A 19928-nucleotide genomic window follows, 5' to 3' on the forward strand; every position below is an offset into this window, starting at 1 on the left:
ATCACATAAAACGCAAACTCCTGTCACTAATTTTACGGTAGAAGTATCTGTGCGAGTGTTTATTTACTAACAACTAACACATGACATCTCAAGATACTTGAATAGAGAGATCGAGATAAGTCTTTCCTGAATTGTCCCAGTAGGATTTGTTAAGATTCTAACCCCAAGAATCATAGTTATCTATGCAAATTTGATTGATATACAATAACTAGGACAAATATTTTACTTAGACTGATTTGAGCAGATCACAAAGAGAACCAAAAACTCTAACAACAAAGTTCTCAAGTGAAGGCTATATCTCTTTATCATGCTTTACTTGGGTGAGGAAGGACACATGAAATGCTGGCCTTCCCATCCACAATCCACTAGGTATTGTGATTCTTAATCTCCACCTGTTTGATGGAGATCAATTCGCAATACAGAGGTGGCACTTAACAATGTTCAAAACCAAGGAGATAGGCGAGTGATCCTCATCTCTCTTCAATAAGACAAATAACAATTACAGATCGAACCTATGATCTTTAGTACAATCAACATGTCCCAATAAAGATATGGAAAAAGTCAAATTATTATTTTTTGATAGTCCAAGGAGTATCCCCACCTTTGATAAGACTAATTTACCTAGGGCCACAGGCACCATCCAACACCTTGTCTCATGTTACGGCATTTAAATATTCACATTTTTGTGGAGGGGCGTGTAGAGATTCGAAGACATGACCTAAGGAGCAAACTCATTCGCGTCTTACCATCTCAACTAACCCCCGATGGGTAAAAATATCCTAATTGACAATAGGATTCAGAGAAATATTATGAAAAACAATTTCCTTAGTAAGATTATAAGCCTTCCTAAGGGACATTTTGCTCAAATGGATTACTTCATTAGCAATTCAACATCACAATCCTCAAAATTTAATCGAAAAAGGTAGATAATATATATATTCAATTTTTTTTTTTTTTTTTTTGAACTTGATTCAAGGTTTTGAAAATGGATGGTTACCGAGTTTCCACCTAACCCCAAAATTAATAATTAAAATTCAACGGTGAAAAATAACTTTTTTTTTTTTTCTTGTTGAAGTTGATAGAATTTTGTCCTTTATAACCCTGAAGCATCGGATCATGTTTTTTGATGTCACAAGTAAGTGTGAAAATTCTTACTAGCTTAGAAATGTTAGTTGGACTCAAATATTATTTATATCATTTAACCCAATGTTTGTGATAAGATTCAAAATTTCAAACTGGTGATGATGAAATCCATAGAAACTATTAAGCCTTTTTTAAAATGTTTTTTTATTTTTATGGGGGAGATATTTAGTTGTTGGATATGCCTCTTTCAAGGTAATAGGATCGAATGGATACAAATTGACAATCAAGCTGCTTTTTGGTGTATATGCCCATCAAGTGGTGGGTCAAATGCTCATATCTTCCAATTGAGTTATGGAGCTAAGCCGAATTTAACGGTTGGTTGGGTAGAAAGATAAATAATTATTTTGATGGTAAGAAATCATTTTCTATGAGTACGAAGTGAATCTAAACCTGAATAATCCGATTCATATGGGTCGGGTAATTGGGTAAAATTTTACCCATTGACCACCCCACTTATGAAGGGGAATATGGGGACCCAAACATATCAATATCATCAAAGAACGATGTAACAACTTCCCCATGCACACACACAAATTGGATGGTTTGGAACACCCAATTGTGTTGGTTTTTGACTTGAAGATCATATTAAATGGCACAGCGCCTTGAGTCATCAGTGTCATAAAAAATGTTTTTTCCCAACAAATTAAGAACAACCATTCAAGATTCAACTCCATTTAGAGCTATATCTTTTATTAAAATCCATCTCTTACTCCACTAGACATCATAATTAACATAACCGGGCTTCAATTTGACTGATAATGAAATTATACGGTGATTGGGGTGTGGATATCAATATTATTTTTTAATGAGCTCACCACATTGCATTCCATTTCTTCGTTCCTCGATTTGGATTTATGCCTCATTTTAAAAAAAAGTTTTCAAAATTTCAAACTCTAAGGAGTCTGATTATGAGAGCAAGAGAGGAATAAATCGAACATTGGTTGCTGTTGGATTGCCATAGCAGCTTTGAGCTTCTTCCTTTTGGTGTGTTATAATTTAATGAATCAATGATATAAAACATTGGTGTGGCACTATAACATCTCTAGAAAACATGAATGCTTACATCACAATGAATGAGAAAAGCTGGCTTAAGCCCTTTCATAATAGATAGTATATATTTTAAAGATCAAAACAGTTGTTTATACATCAAAATGATTTTGAGGCAACAACTGGGTTTCTGATACAGAGAGAGCCCCCACTCTTCCAAGATTTTTGTCAATTGAAACTTAAAATCATGAGCTTTTTAAGACTGATAGGGCTTCCTTCGTCGTGGCTGAGATAACAGCATCTGAAGCATTTGGCAAATAATAATATTTTCCTGCAAAATTAAATTGTTGAAAGGAGATGGCTTAATAAAAAAGACATCTCATAGATTGGATAATAAATAAATGGATGCTTAACCAATTCAACAAACCTTGTGCAACTCTAGCAATCTCCTTAGCGAACCCCGTCGAAACAAATTTATTTTCTGTGTCTATAACAAGAAGAGACATCCCTGACTTGTATATTTTTCCAGCTACTTCTAAAATCTCATCCTTCAATGAGCAAAAAATAAATATAAGTTTCCAAATAAGTCAATTTAATTATTGCCTAGCAAGGAAAATGTAGACTTCAGTGCAGATTTGATTTCAACCCAAGTGCTTCTATGGAATCGCTTCTCTTTGAATAACTTATATAAGAATTGCGACTGTTACATAGATTGTTTAGTGACAAGGTTTGGCAAGTGTTTCTAGGGATCTAGTCTAAAAGCGCTTGTGAAATAAACCAAGCAGCAGCTTCTGCATGCATGAAGAAAGAGAACCCCAGAAATTCTTTGGGGCACTTTTATCATTTACTAAAAATTGGGACATTTTTGTCACAAAATTCCATTATTTTTTTTGCCTTGCCTAGCTTCCTGCAAAAGTGCGAAGCTAATAGCAAGTTTGGGCAGCTTTGACTTTTGGCCGCTTCTTGCTTTTGAGGTAATCCCTATGTTGAGCATCAACCAAGTATTCTTTTAAATCTGAAAAAGTGATTTTGATGGGCACAGGAAGCTAAAAGCACACCCCAAAGGTTGCAGCAAATGCAACCTTAATAATTTGAAGTTGAGAGATGAAGGGGTTTACCTTTAACTCTTGTGCAGCAGGTCTGGGAGCATCTTTAGCAGCAGCGGCTTCAGGGTCCGTAGATCGTTTCAATGATATGTTGGCTCTTCCATCGGTTATTGCAACTATCATTACACGTCCAACATCACCACTCTTCTCTGCATTTAGTCCAACCCGAACAGCCTAAACAGTTTTAAGGTAAGATTAAACAAAGTACATTCTCGAAATATTATAATGAAAAAGAAAGTTTTTCCTTGAATCAGATACCGTGGTAAGACCGTGCGCTAAGGGAGAACCTCCACCACATGGGAGTCTTTCAAGACGTTTTCTTGCCATTGCAATTGACCTAGAAGGAGGCAGGAGAACCTCTGCAGAATCTCCACGGAAGGGGATAATAGAAACCTGTACATTATTACCAATATCGCGATTCACGAGTTTGAAAGGTAAGTGAAAGTGCAAAATACACAAATAAATGAGATATAAACTAAGTTATTTTACTTAGAACTGTGGTTGATAGACAGTACCCAGTGCAGAACAATTTCAGATTTGCCAAATAACATGAACAATAGTTATCTTTTTCAAAAGTTTCCCATGAATAGAAGTTGAGAAAATTTAATGAATAAGTAGCAGTGAAAGGGTATAATGCTACTATTGTGGAAGAAATTTTAATTGCAACAAGCTGGGTTGGCTAGAAATAAAAAACATGCATTTTTTTGGAAGATCCATGCCTTAAAATCACCTGATCTCTGCTTGTATAACTCTCGGACAGTAGCTGAAGTGCTGCACCTTTAGCGTTCTGCATTCGATTCAATGCCATGCTCCCACTAGCATCAACCACAAATATTACCTGCCATGAACCATACAATTAGATAACTATATGGATTATACCGTTTGGACCTGTATAGAAAGGAATTGGAGGTTATGGCAGCTCTTTCCTGAGATAGGCTTTTCGGTTGCGTCTGGAGTGTTAAAAAAAATAAAATTATTGCCCTTTCTCTTTTGTAGGAATGATGTGATTGAACTGCATCCCAGGGTTGGGTCAAAAAGCTCCATCCAATTGAGAGTAACAAGATTTTGAACAAATATCTAAAAAATAATGATTTTTCTATATAACCCATGTTTTAACCAATATGTCGTATTTGAGAAAATCACACAATTTGAATCATGAAATGCACTAGTTTTACACTGGAAATCATATGATTTTTACCTGAATGATTCAGGCAAAAGATTCAACTTTTTCGGTTAAGATTGATTCAAAAAGTGGGATTATAATACTAAAGCATAGGAATTTACTTCCATGGTTGATCCAACTCCATCACAAATTCCACAATATTGGGGTATGCGAGTTAGAACCAAATAAGCATCCACAAACAAGGTGAGTCTTGGAATTAGAATCCATTAGCATCAAACTAGAACTGCTGCCTAAGAACAACTGAAGCAAAGAATATCAACATTACCAAAGCTCCCGCTTTCCGTGCCATTCTTTTAGCTCTCATATCCGTTTTCTCAACAAACACTTTCTTAGTCTTCTGAGTATCCTTCTCCCTCCTCAACTTTTGGTATGGTGCAGCTGCTCTGAGTGTTGCATCAACGGCTAGTCTCTTTACAGGTCCCTGCATAAGAGCATGAACCATGTTATTTAAAAAACCAATGAAAGAAAAAGAAAGTTTCCATAGAAAAAATAAACAAAACGTTTTCAACAAATTCAGTTTCCTGAATCTATCAAAATAAAATAAAACTTAGTTTTCTGAACCGCGGAAGGTTCAGAAACATTGAGTCGGTACATGCAACCAATTAAAAAAATGTTTTCTGATATAGTGATTGAAGCTATCTTAACCAAGTACAGTTTTTTTCACTATTCCAATAATAACCAATTAAGAACCTAATGCATTATTAAATTTCCATGATATAGTATGTGCATTGGGTCTGGGTTCAGGTCCATGTGCCAGGCTTGCTCCAACCTTGTCAGGATAATGGGGCACGACTATATATCTAATGTTATAATTATATTCTTCTCATTTTCATTTACTTTCTAAAAATTTATAATTTTGTATAAAGCCTAACAGTGATATTTATACATGACTAAGCCATATCTGGCATGGAACCCATAAGAATAAGTGCATAGTTATGACTCAGTCGCTCGAGGATTTATAAGGATTTGGATAACATGTAGGAAAAAATTTAACCATTACACATGTTTCTGGTTATGAAAATCTCAGTGTGTCAGGAGAGAGCATGAGCTCTACAAGTGGTGAAAAATGCATTACCCAAAAAGAAGGGAGGAGGGTAGGAAATAAAATCTGACCTTTGGAAGCATTGGCTTAATGTATCGGCCCCTATCTTCTGAAAATATAACATTCTTGGCTCGCCCAGCTTTTCCTCGGCGTCTCTGTGCTTGTTGTGCAAAGAAGAGAAGCTTTTCATCAACTAAACCACCTTCAGCATCGAAGATGAACTCCTCAGGTATTTGTTCTTCTTGTTGTTCATTCTCTTCGTCGTTCTCCTCCTGGTAATAAAAATAACCTTCATATTTTAAGAAAACTCATATTTGAATTCAAAACTTTATCCACGAGAAAGACGACAGCTAAGACGCCAACCAAGGATCATGGCAAAAACCAAATAATTCCAACCATGGTCTAAAATAATATCAATAGAACGAAAAAATGGCCGTCAGGAAAGGGATACCTCGAACAGGTTTCATTTTGGGAAAAGAGAGATATATCGTTCCAAGAAAGTACTGCTATTTATAATGGCCATTATTTATAGAAATAACAGTGACCAACCTGTTACAGCATTATTTTGGGCATTTTTTTTAAACGAAAAAGAAAAGCACATTTGAAAATTAAATTTCATTATTAGCCTTCTTCCAAAAACAGTGACCCACTATTTACCATTATTTAAGTTCAAAACTCAAATTTCAAACTTTTTTTTTCCCAATTTTTTTTCATTTTGAAACATTCTTTTCCATATTACTGTTATGTAATATCATTCCGTTATTTTATAATGATATATTTCTCATCTGATTCATCATTATTACGGTCCAACTTAAACGTTGATTTCAACTAATGATCACTAAAAGAACACAACATGGAAATTGGAGCTTGATAAACTGCAGTAAACCTCTTGATCTTCCTCCTCCTTTTGTTCCTCTGCAGAATCTTGATTCTGAGGGGGTGGTGGAGGAGGTGGAGGTGGTTGGTTTTGCGGTTCCTGTGGGTTCTCATTGATGATTGAACGAGGAAGAATGACCAGCTCTACCTGCATAAAAAAATATATCAGAAAAGAAATGAAGTGTGTGGATCTCAAAAACAAATTCATTTGTGTAAATTGTGTCTGAAATCAGTATGATCTGACAAGGTGCCTTTGAGAAGCTTGAAAAGCTGATACGTAAGAACACATGTATGATATAATATCTAGAGACACTCAGAGAATTTTTTAAATAAGCACAGAAGAAAACAAATATATGAAAAGTAAAAGAAAACATTGTTGTACAGCATAACTTAGAAAAAAAAGTAAATTTCTAAATTTGTTTTTCGATAAGTAGATTTGTAATCATCAAACAATAATTGTGTTTAATAACCTAATAAAAATAAGTATATGGAGGATGGATTAATACCAACCATTCCAGAAGTGAACCTTTTTCATACAGAAAATCTCTAACATACAGGACGAGGCTACCTTGTTAGGATGCATGTTGGGGTGTGTTTGGGTGCCATGTGTGTCCAACATGGAAAAAAAAAAAATCCTAGAACTGCCTTGTCATTATTAGTCCTAAACACAGAAGCATATGCAGAAACATCGGTTTTAATTAACAAATCCAGCTTTCTATAGCAAAGAAACTAAGGCAGAGAGAATCTCCTAGTGAATAAACTAAATACAACAAACAAATTAGAATGACATCTCAATTCAAGAATCAACATGAGCAACAATTGCAGGCTAAAGTAGGTGTACAAGGTAATGCGCTTCTATTAGAAATGTGTTCCTTATGAGAAATATATGGAAAATTCCGTTAAAACATTATTAAAAGAGTATTAAGTCTGGAGCATAGCAGAGATAAGGATGTTGAGATATATGAGTCGTGATACTAGACAAGACAGAATTAGATTAGAATTGAGTACATTTAAGGAAATTTAAGAATAGCTCCAAAAGAAGATAAAACTAAGAATGCCATTTGAAATGATTTGGGCATGTACAAAGAAGGCCAATAACAATAATAGTGAAAAAGAAAACTTCGGTGGAAGTTGATGACTCTAAAAGGAAATGGGTTATGTGGATGTAGGCCGAAAGAAAAATATATTGAGCGCATGCCTTGACTGAAGATATGGCTCAAACCCCCAAGGGTTGGTGAGATAGCCTAGACCATGCCTCAGGAAGTGGAGGTCTTCAGTTCAAATCCCCCCTTAGCGGCCACCCTCAGGGATTTATCCCAGAAGGGGGGGGGGGGGGGCTCCCTAGAGGATTAGTCAGGTGCTCTAAGAGGCCTGGATACCTCAGTTCCCTAAAAAAAAAAGATATTGCTTAAAATAGAGTTGAATGGTGAAATAGGATTCATAGCCAACCCCAGTAATTGGGATAGTACACAACGACGACGATGATGATGGTACATAGTCAGTAACTCGGGGAAGCTGAGATAAACAATTGCATCGGTTTAAATTTTGGTGGCAATGAAGTTAGAGAAATTAAAAATGGATTCTGCTAAGTTCCGTCAAAATCAATTTTTCGTTCCAGAACTGATTCTGCAAAAAACCATTCTGGCAAAAACATTTCTTCAAGAAATGCTACCAAACAACACAACTCGCTTTTCTATTTTCTTTCTATACACAATATATATATATATATATACATGTATCAGCTTGAGTCAATTTCAACAGAGTTGATTATTTCTTTTGTTAGTTGCCAAACACAGTTATTAAACACAAATAATCCATTCTCGCAGAATGATATTCCAAAAAATTTCAATAGTTATGATGAAACTAACAACCAAAAGGCAAATTCTTCATTCAAACAAAGACAATCCCCAAGCCAGGACAAAATTACTCACAAGTACAACTGCTAATTAATTCCCTAGTATATTCTTAATTTTTCCGTTCCCTTGGCGTAAGCTGGTATAAAACGGCATCATTTTGGCAACACAGCACCAAATAGTATCTTCATACTTTTCAATGGTCCAAAATTAAAAACAGAATCTGACTACGAGTATAGAAATTTAACTAACACCTATATTTTTCTACCATGGAAAGAGTTTATAAATTCTTTTCAAAATCCCCTTGCACTTTGTACTTATCATCTTAGAAGAAGATGAGCAATTGGCGCAGAAAAAAATGTCTATTGACCACCAATCCACAGTAATAGCTTTGTTTCCATGACGGGTGCTAGGGGGAATAAAAAACAGGTGCCTCTTTAGATTGTTTGGAGGAATTCAAAGGGGGGTCTCATCTTTCTCAGTAATAGAATTACTTCAAACTTAAAGTCTGTAATAATTTCAAAATCAGTGGCTGCAGCTGGAATAATATGTGATTATTGCTTCATGGTCCAAAGTTTCGTGCCTTTTTAGAATATTTCTGAAGAACATTCCGGTCAAAACCGGAATGAAACATTGAATATTTCCGGAATGCTTCGGAATGAATGTTCAGTCGAGACTGTTTCTGTTTTCTCCTAACCAAAACAATGCACCGGAACAACATTTTAAACCTTGAATAGGATAAGCATTAACATTTTATGGAAAAGGCAATGCACATGAATTTTCATCTACCATCTATCATGGTTGGATTGATAGTTCTTGAAAGCAAAGCATTTAGATATGTGATCTTCATGTATCAGATACTTAACAGCTTTCTTGAGGTCATCCACATTTGCTTTTTCACGTCCATCCAAAGCAGCTAAGCATTTCGCAACACGAGCAGCATAAAGCTCGGCTCTGTGTCCCTGTAAATCACAATAAATACTTAATAGATTTTTACTTGCAGCACAGATACTACTTACAAGAACTTTAGCAGATACTGTTTGGCTAAGTGTATCCCATATCTTATCTTACACATACAGTTACACTACAAGAATGCAATAAATTTATTATTGTAAAGTACATCATGCAATAATAAATATAAAAAAATTCAATAAGTATATCCCATATCCCATTTGCTGTCCATTCTTTTAGTTGTATTCTCATCCCACAGTCTAGATTGCCACATGAGTGCTGACAAAGTTTTCACTTGTCAACGATGCAGTCGAGGGTATTTCTACTATATCAATAACACAGTTGGAAATATTTTACTATTAGACTTAAATAACAGTCAAGAAATCATATGATAGTTGAAAAAATGATTTAGAAATCTAAAACAGAGATAATGAAAAGTTTCGCAATATGAACCTCGCAACCACCTCGTAGGGCTTCCATAACCAAGTATTTCAATTGCTCCCTGCTAATACTGACATCTTTCAAATACTCCCTTGCCAAAATGATCTGCACCGCTAAAAGTTTTACAAAAATTCAGCTGTTATATACACAAAGAATCAAGAAATCTTCATCTCGAACTGTATGGAACACCTAGGAGGAGAATAATTACATTAAACAGTGCAAAAGGAAAGCTTGGGCAATTCCATCAATCAAAGTCATGGACTACTTTATGTCCAAGACTACTTGTGCATTTGAACCTAGTTATACTAGTATCAAATTGTTTGTCTATTAGAGGGTAAAACTCAATTAGCATATTCACCTAAAATTCTGGTTACAGTTGTCATTTTGGGATATTTGTGGGATTATTATTATTATTATTACTATTTGATCTGTAATTTGTATGCATTATTATCAGAGATTCTTTATTTCCATGCTTATTACTATTTAAACCTACCTCGGCCTGGACAGTCTATCGAAATGGGTAACTCATCAAAACCAAGACATGAAAAATACACTATTATGGTTTTAATGTGTCTTTTATTTAGTTAGTTAGTTTTTCATATATAATGGGCTTCAAAGAATCTCAGGGTAAATTTATACTTTCCCTGTTCTAAGAAGTTTTTATGTCGACGTAAACTGATTTGAATGTGTAAGTTTGCCAACATGGATTGTCATTGTTTTAGAGACAATCAGTGGGCTAAGTACCAAGTTGGACATGCTCAAGGTTGATGCTCCAGCTTGCTGGGGACTGTTGGAACATATATCTGAATTTTGAAGTAGAGGCATTAAAGATTTTTCCCTTTTTGTCTTATTTTTCAAACTAGTATTTTATGGAGCATTAATTAAAGAAAAAAAGTATTTTATGGAGCATACTACAGTCTTGTTATTGAGTTTTTTTTTTTTTTCCACTTTGTTTCTTAAGTAGATTTTAACCTTGCAAGCATCTTATTATAAATATGTCACATCCAATCAATCTAATAACTTGAACACTACAATTATATTTAATGAAAATTATTATGATTCTGAAAATCATCTTATTACAATTGGATCCTAATATGATAACCAAGTCCAAGAAACTGAGTTGGTTTCTTTATCTTGTACTCTGGTTGTGCCATCTCGAACTCCTTTTCTTGTTCAAATAATATTTAAAATTACCAAAAAAAAATTGGGTTGGAGGTGAACAAATGATTAAACCTAAAGATATAATCACATCCAATGGAAACTGTAAGCATTAAAATCCAAAATACTAAGAAACACCACTCAACTTGCTGCAAAATTACCGATCAAAAAAATAAAAACTTGCTGCAAAATTACCTGAGTCTTTGCCAAATCTGTTTCCTCCTCAACCATTTTAAAGACTTCATTGCTACGCTCCTGAAACTGTGTTGCAATGCCAACTGCTGCAACACGGTCGTCAAAACTCATTGGAAGATCTGCGCTGTAGAAGAGTTTTGTCCTTAGCAGTAAGATTAAGAAAAGTCAAACTTCCATACTATCTGAAAGTAGACCAATTCATCATCACACCTTTAAGCTTGTCTCTTTAAGAGCAAATAATGTTTTCGTTTCAAAGGCAACTTACTAAATGTGTAAATAAATTCTAATTACAGCATCTTCTTTACCTTAAATTGATTGCTATACGATCCAACAGATGTTCTCGTACCGAACCTTCCTCTGGGTTATACGTGGCAATGAGAAGGGGCTTGCAAGGGTGGCGAAAGCTGATTCCCTCTCTTTCTACAGTATTAACTCCCTCGGTCAAAACATTAAGAAGCAAATTGCTGATACCCTCATCTAAAAGGTTTATCTCATCAACATATAAGACGCCTCTATGAGCTTCTGCGAGAAGTCCTGGTTGGAACACAGTTGTTCCTGTCTTAACTGATTCTTCAACATCAACAGATCCAATTAGTCTATCTTCTGTGACACCAAGCGGAATCTGCAGCAAAAATGTAACTATGATAAGTAAGAAAACCCATGAAACTAGATTCAATATCAAAGGCCAATTTCATGAACTGTACCTGAACAAAAGGGGACCGCACAATCTCAATTTTAACATTTCCAGCAGCATCATATGCCACTCGATCAGCTAGTCCATATTCCCACCTTCAAGAATTAAACAAAAAGCCCATAAATATCTGGAAACTAGGAGTTGATCATATTGATTTTCAGAGTGAGCCATAGTTGTTTAATTATATCTAGCATAGAGGAAAAGCAAGTATGCTAAGCTCACAATTCTTCCATTAGTCACTGCTACTGTTTCAGAAACGTTGAGCAGCTCCTCCATTCCTATTGGCAAAAGTTAATTCTCAACACTTCCTAATGATGATTTACTCATTGACCATGGGATGCGTAAGTCTACACCCAATTAGACAATTTGTATCTTATAGGCATTATCCGGCTTATATTCTGTCTATATTCATTTTTCTACATGTATCAAGTGTATAGAATAATGTAGTTAGGGTAGTTAGGTTGTATTTTCTTAAGATGTATCAAGATGCACCGAATCGAGTTGATGTAGTTATGATAGTTATCTAACTAACTTGTAACCACATTCTCTATTTAAATGAATCTCACCGGAGATCGATATAATCTAGGAATTTCACTTCATCTCAAATCCTCACATATTCAAATTCTATGTGAGGTAGATAGCCAAAAGAATGGTAAGACTAAAGTATGAGGTAAAGCTTTGCTACCAGTGAAGCCAAGAAGAAAAATCTCCTGCAACTTGCAAGGAGCTTATCTAGGCAAACCCAAAAGTTCACAAATGAACCAAATAATCCCCAAGGGTATCACATTCAATAATAAAAAACAAAAACAAAACAAACCACTTCTAACAAGTTGTTGGTCGCTTTTTAGTCAACTGACAGTCCGCTTTTCCCAATCCTTGTTCCTCTTCTCTCCCTATAAGGAAGAAAACAAGGACCTAAGTATCCTTTTGGCTCATTCGGGTTTCCACTATGAGACCGAGTAAACTACCCAACTCACTTCCTCAACCTGTCGTTCCATCTTCCTCAACTAACTTGATCGTCGGAGAGTCCTTGACAGGCACCATACCGATATCCCAACATAGCAACTTTATTGGAGAGGAATATTGGTCAAAATGGAGTGCAAAGCTTGAAGGTTTTGCGGGAAAATAGGGCATCTTCTGGTGAAAAGTATCTCAAGGAGTGGGCAACTAGAAAATTCGTCACACAAGAGAAGTATGTTTCAAATCTCGCTTGAGATTGGTTGTTTAGAGACAAGTGCATTCCCTAAAGTGGAATCACCCTATTGATGCACATTGTGATCCGTTGATTGGTCCCATTATGTACTAGAGACTCCTTGGTTAGCTTAATTATCTTCGATGATTGGGCAAAGTATTCCTTAGTTTTTCAACCTTGAGAACTAGTTTCACTCAACACTAATTAAAATCCACATAATCTTGTTTTATAATGTGAACAAAAAAGACTCTCATCTGACCATGTGAAGAAAGTGATGGTGACATCGCATTTCCTTCCATTTCTCCATGAAATGGAGCGATCATCTTTCCAATCTTGTAATTTTTCATGCTACTTTTATTCAAAGGGAAGTTAATTCTCAAGTTGCTAAGATAGCAAATCTTAGAGCAATATAATATTATTTATTTTTTTGTATATTGTATTGATTTATACACATGGACCTTTTTAGGAAAAAGAATAGGAGGTCATGGATTGAGATAGCAGAAATCATTCATGGGAATCTATCCATGGATGACTTTCATCCCACAATGAGTGTTGAAATATTGCATTCCACAATTTCTCCTTGTCTTATATGTAAATTTCTTGTCATTTTTCTATTAAACATCATTCTTTGTTTGCACATTTCAAAGATTATACTTCATCTTTGGATGTTACATCTTTTTAAAGGACCTCCACTTTTGCCTTGATCAGAAATAAAAATAAAAATAAGTTCGCATAATATTTGAAATACCATATGAAAATTTACAAATTCAAGTTTGATTGATTGAGTCAGCTTACGGCTCTAGATAGACTGGAATGTAGAAGGAGATCTGCTTAGCCACCTCCATGTATTTGGGATAAGGCTCTATTACTGTTAATGGTGATGGTGTTTTTAATTGAAGCCTCTGTGTATAAGCAGTTCATTTGCTATTTGGGGGCTACCAAAAGTAAAGGAAATGAAAGGTGTCATTACATTCTGCTTAAAGGGTTCCGTTTTTAAAGTGGAAGACAGATTTTATGAGGTCACTGAGATGTTACTTTAAGCCGTCAGTTCTGGTACTTTCTTGGAGGTTACTCTATTCAGGACATCTTTTTTAAGTATTCTAGTATGAACTCTTGGAATTGATGAATTTTGTCTTGAACATAACAAAAGTGTATCTGTTAGCTACATGAATCAGCCTATTTACAATGTCCATCACAGTGATACTAATAAGCAATGCATATCCAGTCATGGGTGAGCAATCGATTCACGATACCAGAATGCCGTTAATGTAAACCAGAAACATCAAGAAGAAAACTATACTGGAAAATAACTAGAAATCATCTGTTAATCTTACTCTTCAGGGCATGATGGATCAGCATTTGCTATGGAACCTACAACCACTTCAATTGGTGGAAGAACCGCATGTAACCCACGTGCCATGACTGTCTTGGCTGTTCCTCGCTTTCCAGAGATAGCAATACCTCCAATCTCACGATCAACAGCCCCAAGCAATAAGGCTGTTTTAATTGCATCCTACAACAAGTTGGTTTCCATAATAAAAGGTAATTAATGCAACTATTTACAAGCATGTGCTGATCAGCAGTATGTCTTTTTGGTAGAAATGTTCTGAGAGTTAAACCTTAGAACAACATCTGTACATGTGTTAGTGCAATGAATGCAAATCCCCAAATAGAGAGAAAAAAAAAGTACGAAGTTTAAGAATTCCAATCTGAAGATTGAAAAATATACTAAGCTCCATTAAGAGAGCTGAACCCCTCAATAATGGGTAGTTAGAACCTTAGAATTCTAATAGAAATTTTTTATCCAAGCCTCAGCTGATCATATGAACAACACTTTATATTAAAACATTGTCCAAATAGGCCAAACACTTTCTGTCATGTCTATTAGAGCACTCCATGTGTTGGGGACTTTCTGGAGTTCAGGTTAAATTTTATTTTGAGACCCTTGTGAGACAGTACCAGTAAAAACTAAGATCTATTTCAGGAAATATTTGTTACTAAAAGAAGTAAACAATTAACTTATAAACTAAACTCATAAGCACTTATATTTTTCCAGAGAAACTAAAAAGGTTCCCCAACAAAGGGAAATACCAAGCTGAGCTACTGGTGATATATATAACATCCCTATACCTAGAATAATAAACATTTAATAAATATGTTAAAAATTCAATCTCAAAGTCAAGCAGACCATACTTTATTTATTAGACACAAAGGGGACATCACTATTGTTCTTATTGTTTATGTAGATAATATTGTTGTGACAGGGAATAATGAAGAAGAAATTGAACGGCTGAAGAAGCACTTGGCTAGTGAGTTTGAAATCAAGGACCTGAGACAATTGAAGTACATTTTGGGCATGGAAGTGGCTAGATCTTGTGAGGGAATATTCATTTCTCAGAGAAAATGTGTTAGATCTTCTTCATGAGACAGGGAAGTTGGGGGCTAAACTAGTAGATACTCCTATCAAGCTCAACCACAAGCTTAGTAATCAAAGTGGTGAGCCTCTACAGGATATTGGTATGTTTTAACGCCTAGTTGGGCATTTGATATATCTTTCCCTCACTCGCCCAGATATTGCATATGCAGTTAAGTGTTATAAGTCGGTACATGCACTCTCCACACACTCAACATCTAGAAGCTGCATATCGCATACTGAGATATCTCAAATCTTCTCCTAGTAGGGGTCTATTATTTAAGAAGAATGGGCACATGAGAGTACAATCTTTCATTGATGCCGATTGGGTAGGATCTCTAGATGATAGGAGGTCTATGTCAGGATATTGTACATTTGTAGGTAAAAACCTAGTAACATGGAGAAACAAGAAACATGTAGTAAACAGGTCAAGTGCAGAAGCAGAATTCAGGTCTATGGCTCATGGAGTATGTGAAATGTTATGGTTAAGGACACTTCTTCAAGAGCTTGGCTTTCCTATGGAAGACCCAATGAGATTACATTGTGATAACAAAACAGCTATCAATATTGCTCATAACCCAATCCAACATGATAAAACCAAACATATAGAGGTTGATCAACATTTTATTAGGGATAAAATTTTATCTAAGATCATATGCACGCCTTTCATGAAGACAAAAGATCAACTTGCAGATATTCTCATCAAAGGAGTTAGTGGTATTCAACTTCATAACTGTTTAGGCAAGTTAGGCATGGTAAACATTTATGCACCAACTTGAGGGGGAGTGTTGAGAGGATAGAATAGTCATTTTACTATTCTAATCTATATGCAAGTACTTTTATTAATTGTTTAGGGGTAGTTTTGTCCCTTTGAATAATTATATTATAAATAAAAGTTTCTGGAGTCATGACTCATGAGAACTCTCTCAATGATCTCCATTCTTCCTATTCTTCTTCTCTACTTTTCTACACTTCTTCCCCTTGACTTTAATCAATATAATCTCCTTTTATCGTAGTTTTCAACTTACACATGGGTTAGCTTCTGTTGAAACCTACTATTAGAGAGAAACTAACTTCATAACACAAACCGAGATTAGTATACCCTAGACCTAATGATCTTATTGATCATTGAGTAGGAATCTGTCTGCTTTGATTTTGTTAGTATTAGTTCACAATGACGGATTACTTATGACATTAACCGGGTAACTACTAAACTCCTTGGGTAATGATAAGTATTCAACAAAAAATCAACAACCATTAATTTAGGGGATATCCAAACTAGAAAAATGATGATTATAAGATTCCAAATCCCAATTAAGTGTATTTTTATTGTTGATGAATTGAAAAGATATATAGAAAAAGAGTTTTTCATAGAAAGATGTTTTTCTCATCATCTATTTAACCATCCAGGAGTTCCAATGACATTCACAGAGACAAAGGATTAGATAATAGATAAAATTCTCCTGGGTTTCTGTATGGGATATTGATTAACGTAGGAGTTATTTAATAAATAGGTTTGTAGGTGTTAAATATCTATTTTTTGGATCAAATTGAAATATACATATCCCGTGTCACTTGAAATTCTTGAACCAATGGATTTCATGGTCAATTAATTGGTCCAAGGTAGCCTAGAGTAAGGTATCCCTGAGCAATTTGAGTATGTGCTCATATCAATATGAATTATCATTCATCCCAATTATGTGTATAAACTTGAAAGGCCCAAAGCCCAATTTCAAAGTAAGGTTTTTTAAGCCCATAAGCAAAAGGGTACTTTGGCCTTTAATGGTATTTTATTTGGATAAGTTTAAAACCTAAAAATTAGGTTTTAAAAGCTTAGGAAATTTATAAAAAAGGACTCCTCTTCACTAAATAAGAATAAAATCTTATTAGATAGGATTCATATGGATCATCCCATCTGTATTTAGATGGTAATTTGAATTTGATATGAGAACCCGACTAAATCTAAGAGATATCTTTCAAGATAGGATCCTATCTTGATATACTTTATAGGCATACCCAAGGTCAGGGGTTCAAGGATTGGTATAGAAGAAGAAGAAAAAAAATGTTTCAAGATAGGAAAGCAAGATCTCTAAGGATCCTGATTTGTCATTTAGGATTTCAAATCTTAAGATATATTAAGATATATAAAGGCCTCAACAGAGAGGGATGGCTTCAACGTTTTCAAAAGAGCAAATAAATTTTTTGCCCTCCAAAAGTATACACAATGGAGAGGACTGTTAATAACCTAGACCAATTCACCAAATGTCCTAGACCTGTTGGAATGCATCAAATTTAAGCCCTTATCCACTTAGGCACATAACAAAGCACCACACTCTGCAGCCGATGTCCACGGTGGCTTTCACTCTAGGCAGGCCACTTTTCGGGGCTTTTCTTCCTGTAGCCCATAGCCCACAAGCACTTGTTGGGACATTTCTCAAGGTTTTTCTGAAGCCCTCCCAAGTAGCCTTTTCCGTGACTCAAACTCGAGACATGGGTTTGGCTCTTATACCAAATGTCAAGAACCTAAACCAATACACCAAAAGGTCTAGATATGTTGGAATGCATCCAATTTAAGCTCTGATCCACTTAGGCATGTAACAAGGATGGACTAAAGATTTTGAGGGGTACAAAATCCATTCTAGAGAAAAACCATGAAAGGGTTGTTCATCAATGAGAAGCAGATTCATTGAGTTCTTCAACGATCATTCTATACTCATCATCTCTCTCAGGTATGCTGTTACGATCTTTAAGTTAAAACTTAAGTTTTCTACTCCATTGACGCCTAGATATTTTTGGAGCATATGTAACAAGGACGGACTAGAGATTTTGAGGGGTACAAAATCCATTCTAAAGAAAAACCATGAAAGGGTTGTTCATAGAAGCAGATTCATTGAGTTCTTCGACGATCATTCTATACTCATTGTCTCTCTCAAGTAAGTCGCTTGCAATGCTTTAGAATTAAATTGAATAAGAATTTGCATTGAAAGCTATATCAAAAGATCTGACAAAATTGATACTTCCTCAAAATTATTTAACCCCATTCTTTTCTCCATCAGAACCCATTTCAATTAAACCATAACAAACAACCCACAACCAAAAAAATTCTACCATTAAATCTCTAAAATCAAACCATACAAACAGCTATAAACGCAAAATTAGGTACAAATTCATCAGGAATAAAGTAGAATTTCTCACCTGACCAACTACAGCAGCTAATGGGAAATAATGCCTTCCATAACTAGTGCCCTCTGGTTTCTTTGGCGCAACAACAGCGCCATTCGTAGATTCGACAATGGCGGTGGCACGAGGACGAAAGAGAGGGGTTCGCACTTGCAGGCGATGATGGAAGAAATTAGGTCTTGAGGAGGGAAGAAAAGGGTTTGATTTGAAGGAAGGCGAGATGGAGAATTGGAGGTGAGAGAGAGCCATTAGAGAGACTGTAACTGATAACGGTTGCCTTATCTCTTAGATACTCTCTCTTTCATAACCCCTTTATATAGTGTTAGGGGCATGGATTTAGAATTCGTCTGAGACAAGTGGGTCGAGTCGACTCGTTTGAGTCAACTCGGTAGGTGGAATCGAACATCTACTGAGAGCTTTTGCAACTGAAAAAACAAGGCTTTTGCAATGGGAGAAGCTGTGAATGAAAAATTATTGTTTGATAAAATATAGATCACAATCAATGGATTTTGAAAAAATGATCAGAATGCGAGGTGATTTGTTAGAAATTTAAAAATAAAATTGCGGTCACATTTATTACTGATATAAATAGTGAAAGTTATCGAAAATGTTATATGAGTTGTGATAATATGATGCCCTCCTTTGACACACGCCTCCATCATAGAATGGTAGATCATTCGCCTTGGGATACACAACAAAAGATTTATAATTATGCGTAATATGAAAGGAGGTGTGTGTTAGAGGAGGGCATTAGAAAATCATTACACATGCTACATATATGAAAGGAAAATGTTGAAGTAACGTTGAAATTGAAATCATTTCACCCGTTGCTGACATGGATGTATATATAGAATCATAGATGCTTTTCATCGAGATACAAGTGATAAGCATCTATGGTTCTGTGCACACCAATGTGTGAAACGATGACAATTTCAATGTTACTCTAGCATGACTTTATATGCAAAATGTTGAATTGACTCCTTACGACACTGTGCTCGACACTTAGATGACTTGGCAGTGTGCACATAAACATTGATTTTTTTTTTCCTTGTATCTTGAGAAAATAAATCTATGATTTTGTACACTGCCATGTCAACTGAGTGTTGAGCGTAATATTGTAAGGAGTCAATTTAGAATTGTTAGAACTCCATTTTGTGTGGCCCATTGACCTCACTATTTTATGGTTTAATTACATGAGGATTCTATATATAAAAGATATCAATATTTAAGAATCTTAACATCTTTAGAATAGTTAATATTCTTTAAGGTTAGTAAGAGACCTTGATGGATAGGAAACTTACAGAATAACTCTAGACCCTCAACCTTCATCTATAAAAGAAGATCAGCAACCCCATATTGACAAGGAATATAGAACAAACTAATTGTGAAAAACGAACATAGAAAAGAGTTCTAATAAAGTGATATCCATCAATCACTAATACATAGTTGATCCACATAGAGAGAAAAGAGAATCTGAGTCTAGAAGAAATGATCAGTTTGATTGGAGTTTTGAA

General features: G+C 35.2%; 1 protein-coding gene across 2 annotated transcripts; it reads right to left on the reverse strand.

The window, feature by feature from the left end:
* Positions 1-2217: 2217 nt before the first annotated feature.
* ALB1 (ALBINA 1) lies at positions 2218-18713 on the reverse strand. 2 transcript variants are annotated; one of them, XM_086452289.1, is made up of 15 exons: positions 18430-18713; positions 14156-14334; positions 11640-11724; positions 11241-11557; positions 10936-11059; positions 9595-9687; positions 9057-9152; positions 6348-6485; positions 5533-5733; positions 4685-4840; positions 3967-4074; positions 3495-3629; positions 3249-3410; positions 2558-2678; positions 2218-2461 (listed from the first exon to the last, which is right to left on the reverse strand). In XM_086452289.1, exons 1-15 carry the CDS (start codon positions 18661-18663, stop codon positions 2376-2378), a joined length of 2235 nt encoding a protein of 744 aa, XP_086308415.1. In that variant the 5' UTR covers positions 18664-18713; the 3' UTR covers positions 2218-2375. The 2 variants fall into 2 exon arrangements, with proteins under 2 accessions (XP_086308415.1, XP_086308416.1); XM_086452290.1 differs by lacking the exons at positions 11640-11724; positions 14156-14334; positions 18430-18713 and having other exon boundaries at positions 10936-11054; positions 11241-11380.
* Between the last annotated feature and the right edge of the window lie 1215 nt (positions 18714-19928).

The sequence above is a fragment of the Akebia trifoliata genome, chromosome 8, assembly GCF_017979445.1.
Source record: "Akebia trifoliata isolate Shusen 1 chromosome 8, ASM1797944v1, whole genome shotgun sequence".
NCBI lineage: Eukaryota > Viridiplantae > Streptophyta > Magnoliopsida > Ranunculales > Lardizabalaceae > Akebia > Akebia trifoliata.